Source organism: Sceloporus occidentalis, unplaced genomic scaffold (genome assembly GCF_023333645.1).
Source record: "Sceloporus occidentalis isolate IW3139 unplaced genomic scaffold, rSceOcc1.0.p SCAF_548, whole genome shotgun sequence".
Lineage (NCBI taxonomy): Eukaryota > Metazoa > Chordata > Lepidosauria > Squamata > Phrynosomatidae > Sceloporus > Sceloporus occidentalis.
The window spans coordinates 626-9,514 of record NW_028317528.1 but is presented as its reverse complement, the minus strand read 5'-3'; the positions used below and the strand labels follow the sequence as shown (position 1 = coordinate 9,514).

The following is an 8,889-nucleotide window of genomic DNA, read 5'->3' as shown; positions in this document are numbered from 1 at the left end:
AAATTAATAATCCATATGCATAATCTAGATTTGCCTTGAAGGTTTTCACACATAGATTACCAAAAGTTTCGCAATGCTGAGTAATAGCAATAAAAAAAGTTATGGGAAATCCTGAGACTGATATGTAATTTTGTAGATCAATATTCTTCCGTAGTCAATGTTTCATCTCAGGAGTTCTTAATTGACACTTTTATCTTTATCATCTGGATCTGGTGACCCAGAACACGCCCGGAACACGCCCAGAACACGCTTACACATGGAACACACATCCCAGTAATGTAAATGAAATAGACGTTGATGGATTTTGTTATTTTACAGGTTAGAACTTCTTGGAAAGATCTTCTAAACTGCCCCACCACTGAGACGGGTCTACCTGCTGCGGCTTGGACGTCCAATGGAAAAGTCTCTTAACGCGCTAGAGGGTAGTGCCACCGGGGAGTCCAGCCTTGGTCTTCTACCCGCTGAAACCACGTCTCGTCCCACCTGGGGGAGTAAAGTACAGTACATTCTCGCGCAGGTTGGATTTTCGGTGGGTCTCGGCAACGTATGGAGGTTTCCGTATTTGTGCCATCAGAACGGAGGAGGTGAGAACCAGTAGAACCTGAGGCCGAAGTCTAATCTAAGAATGTTTTATGGTGCAATAGCTGAATAATTGGTTATTTGGGCTCTTTGGTTTAATTATTCTAAGCAATGATTTAAGTCCTGGCTTAGATACCGACCCATGACGTGTAGGTCTGGATGGACGATGGTGGGGGGTGGGGCTGGCCCCAGACGTGGGTGGAGTGGGAGGCCTGGTTTAAATATGTGGGAGGTATGATAACACCCGCCCGTGCCGTCGATAAATAATTTCATAAGCAGACCTGGGAACTCTCCAGGGCAGGCTACCCAGCGCTCTATCTCTTCTGAAGGCGTGGCTTTGAGGGGGTGTGGCTAGCAGGGCTAGCCCTATATAGTGCTAAAAGGGTTGGGTGTGGGATTAGCTGTGAAGTGGGTGTGGCTAAACACCACTCCCCTGCCCTGAAGAAAGAGGGCTACCCGGAGATCCAGAGAGACAATTCTTCACCCGGAGACTCCAGGTCCAACCTAGAGGATTCCTGGTATTTACATAAACCCTTCGTTTCACCTACAAAAGAACCACTTAGACGCCTTTCCCGCTGCTAAGACCCACATAACACCTCACAAGTGTTACTCCATGCAGTCCCACACACCCCTTATTATCCAGAAAGCACTCAGTTGTTGGAATGAGCTACGGTTGTACTATTTGCTTTACCCGGGACAGCTTATCACATGTAATTACACATGTGACTCTCGTGCTTTAAAGATAACACGCAGAAGTACGCCAGGATCTGTATGTACGCCCTCCGCTGACTCACATAAGGTCACGGCGGTAACAATGGCAGTGCTTAACTTACAGAGGTGGACGCAGGAGAATTTCTGGTCACGAAAACAAGAAGTGTTACTAAGATCAAGTGCAAGGAAATTACCCCCCCCCTCAACCCGACAGAACAATGTACTGAAAACTTTTACACATATGTAACAATCGCTTACTTTTTTTATTTGCTAGAGACCAACTTGGCTCACTGCGTTTTTAATTTTTTTTTTTTTTTTATCAATTAAGAATTCTGTTTCACAAAAAACCCAACCTCTTTTTATATAAAACATACTTTTTTCCTTTTTTTTCAGTGCATTTTATTTAGGAAGGTATCCTTGAGACATACTGGTGCCTTCTGGATGTAGTGAACCAGCAGCCTTGGTTAAATAGAATATGAGCGCCCTCTGGTGGCACACAGAGGATTTACTTTCCTTAACTCATATCCCACTGCCGCCACCAATTATAAAGCAACCAGCAAGGGGAACAATAACAACAATAGAGGGATGACAGGTTAATGGGGAGGAATAATCATCGAGAGCCCGGTTGTTTCCATGTATACACATAATGTAACAAGAATTTCAAATAAATATATATCCTTAGTTTATTACATGTTACAAATTCACATTTTGTGTCTTACAGGGGCATTCCTTTTGCTGTACTTCTTCCTGCTCCTAATCATTGGTATCCCGCTCTTCTTCTTGGAGCTGGCAGCTGGTCAGAGTATACGGCAGGGTAGTATCGGAGTCTGGAAGCACATAAGTCCCCGTTTGGCTGGTATTGGCTTTGCGAGCTGTATGGTGAGTATCCCGCTGGCATCTGAATTTTAATCTATGATTCCTTTGCCAGAAATAATTATTTAATGGCCTAAAAATGGTCCCAAATCATAACATTTTTCAAGGAGTGCTTAAGCGTCATGTGACAAAGAAGCGGGCACAGATGAAGCTTCTTCAAATAGATGTAATAGACCTTTAAATAGAGAAGCCGTTAAAGGGGAATTCCTGGCAAATGTTTTTTTTTATTACTAGTAGCAGATTAAAAATACATTTTGAAAAATATTTACATTAAAATGTTTATATACATGTTTTTTGTTTTTTTTTTAAACCAGTTTTAGATTTTGCCCCATAATATAATGTTTTCAGGCAGCTGCATACCATTTGTATGAGTTCTCGCCCTGTTATCTGAACCCCAATCTACTAAACCCCCTGATGCCTTATCACACTGCCTGTAGGAAATAATAGAACGTCTCAGTCTTATTCACCCAGTCAAACACTCTAATTAATGAAAGTTACATGACTGACAACAGCGCTGGGGGGGTTATATTACTGTATACAGCGCTGGGGGGGTTATATTACTGTATACAGCACTGGGGGTTATATTACTGTATACAGCGCTGGGGGTTATATTACTGTATACAGCGCTGGGGGTTATATTACTGTATACAGCGCTGGGGGTTATATTACTGTATACAGTGCTGGGGGTTATATTACTGTATACAGCGCTGGGGGTTATATTACTGTATACATCACTGGGGGGTTATATTACTGTATACAGCGCTGGGGGGTTATATTACTGTATACAGCGCTGGGGGGTTATATTACTGTATACAGCGCTGGGGGGTTATTACTGTATACAGTGCTGGGGGGTTATATTACTGTATACAGCGCTGGGGGTTATATTACTGTATACAGTGCTGGGGGGTTATTACTGTATACAGTGCGGGGGGTTATATTACTGTATACAGCGCTGGGGGTTATATTACTGTATACAGCGCTGGGGGTTATATTACTGTATACAGCGCTGGGGGTTATATTACTGTATACAGCGCTGGGGGGTTATATTACTGTATACAGCGCTGGGGGTTATATTACTGTATACATCACTGGGGGTTATATTACTGTATACATCACTGGGGGGTTATATTACTGTATACAGTGCTGGGGGTTATATTACTGTATACAGTGCTGGGGGTTATATTACTGTATACAGCGCTGGGGTATTATATTACTGTATACAGCGCTGGGGGTTATATTACTGTATACAGCACTGGGGGTTATATTACTGTATACAGCGCTGGGGGGTTATATTACTGTATACAGCGCTGGGGGTTTATATTACTGTATACACTGCTGGGGGTTATATTACTGTATACATCGCTGGGGGGTTATATTACTGTATATAGCGCTGGGGGATATATTACTGTATACAGCGCTGGGGGATATAAGGAGTTTAAGGAGGGAAATATATTTCTATCGGACTTCCCCTTTAAGAAAAAAAAACCCAACCAGTTTGAAAATGACTGCTTTCTTCTTAACGTTACTTTTGCCTTTTTTTATCAGGTCTGTGCCTTTGTAGCCCTGTATTACAACGTGATCATTGGATGGAGTCTCTTCTACCTGTTTAGCTCCTTCCGGTATCCTCTGCCGTGGGAGAACTGCCCAACGCTGACAAATCAGACACTGGAAGGTCGGTGGAATGGGGATTCTAAATGTAAAAACAGGGGAGGGAGTCAAGCAAAACATAACGGAATATCGGCATAAATAAATCCATACTGCTTATAAAAGGCAGAGGTCAATCATTTCATTGGTGAGACACGGTTGACGTTGGTGTGTCATTAAGATATGCCATGATCGTTAAAATGCGTGCTTTAAAAAAATATCATCATTTGTATAATAATTATTTATTATTATTGTTATTATTATTTTATTTTGTTACAGAATCAATGTCTATATACCTTCCTATCCTCCGCAGAACCGGAATGTGCCAAGAGTTCACCCACCACGTACTTCTGGTACCGAACCGCGCTGAACATAACAGATTCCATCGAAGGCTCGGAGATGAATTGGCCCATGACCGGATGCCTCGTCCTGGCCTGGGTCTTGGTTGGCGGCGGCATGATCAAAGGGATCAAATCCTCCGGGAAAGTAAGCCTCAGTCGCTTAATGCGCAACATTTGTTGTAGGCTGAAGGAACCAACCAACGTCTAAACGTCACACAGCAATATGTTTGTGTCCCAAGTGGTTGTAATCATATCGTTGAGGTCAGCCCGGCGTTGGTATAACAGTGCTGGAGCATGAGCGGTGGGGGCAGTATTTAAAGGTCTGGCCAGCAATCACCCGTGACAGAGGTCATCTGTGGACAAGTGCTCAATTCTGCTTTCCTTTGACCATTCCTTGACCCATCCATTATCTTCCCCCACACCCCAGACGGAAGACTCTTCTATTAGATGATCTCGCCTTAATTAAATCCAAGGTTCCTGCTCAACTTAAATGTGACGTTGCCTGTTTGAGGAGCACCCTGAGCAATGGACCCTGGATTTCTGTAGACCTTACTGTCTTCGTCCATCTACCATCTACTTATCATCGTTTCCATTTCTCCTTTTTTGTCTCTTTCTAGGTGATGTACTTTAGCTCAGTATTTCCATACGTGGTCCTGTTCTGCTTCCTGATCCGTGGACTCATGCTGGAAGGCGCTGCCGACGGAATCAAAATCATGTTCATGCCAAAGGTAACTATTCCCCACGTGCCGACGAGTTACGTTTTCGTCTGCCATCCATCACGAATTGGTAGGGAACACAGACAGACACCACCTCGTCGATGAGTCGATGGCGAAATGCTTACCAGGGTACGAGTCTTCTGTAGTGATAGAGAAACAGATCTCCCTGTAGACCACCAAGTATATAGACGTCATTGGGGGTAATGAGATACGTATCTGCTGTCTGATGGAGTCTGACCCCTTTTTTTGTCCCTTACAGGTGGAGATCTGGGGAGACATACAGGTTTGGCGTCAAGCGGCTACTCAAGTGTTTTTTGCCCTCGGTCTGGGGTTTGGAAGCATCATTGCATACTCCAGCTACAACGACCGCTACAACAACTGCCACTTTGATGCCATCCTTGTGTCCTTTATCAACTTCATGACCTCCATCCTGGCCACGCTGGTCGTATTTGCGGTGCTGGGATTCCGAGCCAACGTCATTGCGCAGAAATGTGTTGAGGAGTGAGTCATTTCTTATTTCCACAAAATCTCGGGGTCACAAGCCGTGTTGAGTGGACCCACCATATATATATATTTGCACTCATAGGCACTGGAGCAAAAAAATGAACTTTGCTGAAAATATGAGGCTTTGGTGTTTTAGAAAACCCATTAATCTTATTATTAGTTGAAAATGCCCAATTTTAAATGGCCAACTTATGCATCGAGATGCCCGGGGGGGGGGAGGGGGCCTACACCGCAGGGGCCAGTGTTTCACCCCTGCTTATTAAGTATGCTGTAAGACCAATAACTTTATGGATGGGATCTCACCCTCCTCTGCACTTATATGTCCACATTGGGTCAGTAGCGTTCTCCGATGGTTTAGTGGTGGAACGGTCCCAGATTTTCTGCTGCTCCTCCACTGATCTGACACTTGGGACACTTCCTAAACCTGAGATCTCGAGTTTCTCCCAACATGTAAACCAGAAGGAGGAAAGATATCTGTGCCAATCCCTCTTTTTTGCCCCAAGGTGCAGCTAAGTCCATGGTTTGGTCAAGGTGCACAAGTCGTGTGGACCTGTGCACCTCGACCAAACCATGGCCACAGCTGCACCTCCTCCGGAAGCCGTAGAAGCATTTCTGTTCATTGACATCCTTGCCGTAATTAATTACAGTTAAATATTTTTCCTTACTTTCTCTTTACCCCTTTTATCAGGAACCTCGGAAAGATCCTTTACTTGTTTGACAATGGTACCTTTCCAGGAAACTTCGTGCCGGTCAAGAACATGACGAGTGTTGAGTACAGCCAGTGGTATCACGAGGCCAACGGCCAGCTCTCGCTCGAGAACTACGGGATTTCAGACTGCAGAGTAGAAGATGAAATGAACAAGGTTTGGAAAAACTGCCTAATTTACTTAATGTAAAGACAGCTTTTTAAAGGGTATTAAAAATATATTTCTTTTATTAAGCCAATCATGGATACTGTCTTGGAGAAACAGTGAAGACGGAATCTTGGAGAAGACTTCACTCAAACCAAGACGGAATCCATGATAGTCTTAACCTATCGCTGACTGCTTTTGTGTCACATGGCAATTTAATATTCCCTAAAAAAAATAGGCAAACTTTTATATGAATTATTTCTTTGCTGCATTTAGTTATATTTAGCAGTGTAGGTGGAACAGCATCTTCAGCAGGTCTTCTCCTGGTTTCATATCATCTATTCTATCTTCTCATCAGGGTGTGGAAGGCACCGGGTTGGCTTTCATCGTCTTCACTGAAGCCATGACGCTCTTGCCTGCCTCCCCATTTTGGTCTATCCTGTTTTTCCTGATGCTCCTGAATTTAGGACTTAGCACTATGTTCGGAAACATGCAGGGAATCATCACCCCGCTGCTCGACAATTTCCCACAATTACGGAAACGAAAAGCCAGATTTACGGGTAAACATTTTAGCATCTGCACGTATTTTGTTATGTAGACATTATGTTGGCCTGAAACCCCGATGTCCACCCACTCACCCTTACCATCAAAAAACATTTATGGGGCAGATCTTTAGGATGGCTGGCTAGGGGGTAACTAAAAGGGGCTAAATTTGGTTGGAGTGAATTGTAAGGGTTTGTCCAAAACTCTATTCCAAGGCCGTCATCTTCCTCACATTATTTTAAAGTTACAGTTGATCGTAGGACACGCCTTTGTTTTTCGTAATTGTCTAAAATAACCGTTTTCATGCTTTTTCTCAATGTCCAGTACTGTGCTGTGTAGTTGGTCTTTTGACTGGGCTGATCTTCGTTCAGAGGGCCGGAGGCTATTTTGTTAGCATGTTTGATGACTATTCAGCGACGTTGCCCCTTATCATTGTGGTCATCTTTGAAAACTTTGCCGTGGCCTGGGTATATGGAGCTGACAGGTACGTTCTCTAGAACAAAAAACCGATAAAATAATGCCCTTAACGATTCACGCAAGTGGCCCCCGAGCGATAAAGTAGAATAAGAATACTTCCCAAACTGAATGCAGCAGCAACCCAAGAAAAAATACCCTCCAAATGTCCAACATGATGTAGATCCAACCAAGGTTTTCTGGCAGGAATAATACTCACTGTTATTTGCCAATGGGTCAAGGTATTCTTCATATCTTCCATGCTTTTTATATGCAGGTTCATTGATGATATCAAAGGGATGTTGGGTTATCGTCCTTGGAGAATATACAAATATATGTGGCAGTATGTCAGTATTCTGGCCATGGGAGGACTTCTGCTTGCAAGCTTAATCAGGATGTGCATCATGCATCCCACCTACCAGTCTTGGAACCAAGAGAAGGTATGAACAGAAGAACATCTGTTGGGTGGTAGAACTTTCTACTTAAGACCGGGGTAGGAATGGAATAAGATGTAAGATGGAATGGAGTTGGAGAAGAAGGGATTGAATGAAATGTAGATGCCTTTTCTATTGAGCGGGGCCACCTATCCAGTTCCCGTTCTGAAATAGTAGACTAGCTCAACTCTTTTAGAAGAGCTGGCTGTGCCGGCTTTTCCTTTGGGGAAATAAGATTGTGCAACTGCCGAAAACATGTTTTTGATCTTTTTTAAGCATACTAATCCCACTTAATGTTCTTCTTTGTTTGATGTTTAGGCAGAAGAGGTAAACTTGAAGTATCCACAATGGGCATTAGGGATCCTGATCAGTCTGATTGTTGTGGCGTCATTTCCCATCCCATACGTGTTCTTCAAGGAAACCATTCAAGACTGGCTAAAGAGACGAAAGGCCAAGACGTACGGACAGTGCGAATACAGAGTAGGGAGCACGGCAGACGTAATTGTTGGACCTGCTGATGAGACCCCAATGGGCTCCAATCATGTTGGAAATGGTTACCTACCGGTAGAAATGGAGGATTTAGCTGAACGCGGCAAACTTCTGAACACAGCAGAGGAGGAAGCTGAGGAGGACAGTAATGATGCAACTGGCTGAGTCATAAAGAATATGGTTCTCAGGGGCAAAGTCTACAGGAAAACAAAAGGATCTTGTGGTTACAGATAAGCACTTTCAAGCCATCTTCATGCTGGGTAAACGGTGCCAAGCACTTGAAGGCTATCCTGGATTTTTTTATCAAATTCCTAAAATCTGTGGGAAGGAAGCATGACTTTTTTTGCCAAAATACTGTGCCCTGATAGAAAGTCTAGTGTGCCAACGCTGGGACAATGGAGATGTCCCTTCTTGAACTCGGTGCTGCTTCCACCATTGTTTGGAGCTCCTACCTCTCCTGCTGACTGAGTTTCCACAAAAGTCTTCTTCTGCACTTTTACAACGGGGAATCAAAAAACGGTATTAAGTTTAAAAAAAAAAATAACTAAAAAAGGGTGTTTAATTTTTTTTTTTAGGATGGCCTAAAGAACGGAAGCTTGCTTTTAGAAATGTAGACAGTAAACTTGAATTGCCAAACCAAGAATCATTTCAAAAAAGATCAAAGGAACATGGAGAATCGGACCGAACCCCCCCGGCCCTTCTACTAGCTAGTCCTGCCTGGTGATAAGCTACTGGATCCAGCGAGATGGGG

The 8,889-nt window shown here is 43.5% G+C and overlaps 1 protein-coding gene across 1 annotated transcript; it reads left to right on the top strand.

The window, feature by feature from the left end:
• Positions 1-394: 394 nt before the first annotated feature.
• Positions 395-8,283, top strand: LOC149271141 (sodium-dependent neutral amino acid transporter SLC6A17-like; the record flags this gene model as incomplete). Its single annotated transcript, XM_089507586.1, has 11 exons — positions 395-584; positions 2,012-2,169; positions 3,709-3,835; positions 4,121-4,293; positions 4,766-4,876; positions 5,124-5,365; positions 6,057-6,231; positions 6,578-6,779; positions 7,087-7,246; positions 7,493-7,655; positions 7,968-8,283. Coding segments are annotated over exons 1-11 (2,017 nt in total), but the record flags the coding sequence as incomplete, so codon positions are not given.
• Between the last annotated feature and the right edge of the window lie 606 nt (positions 8,284-8,889).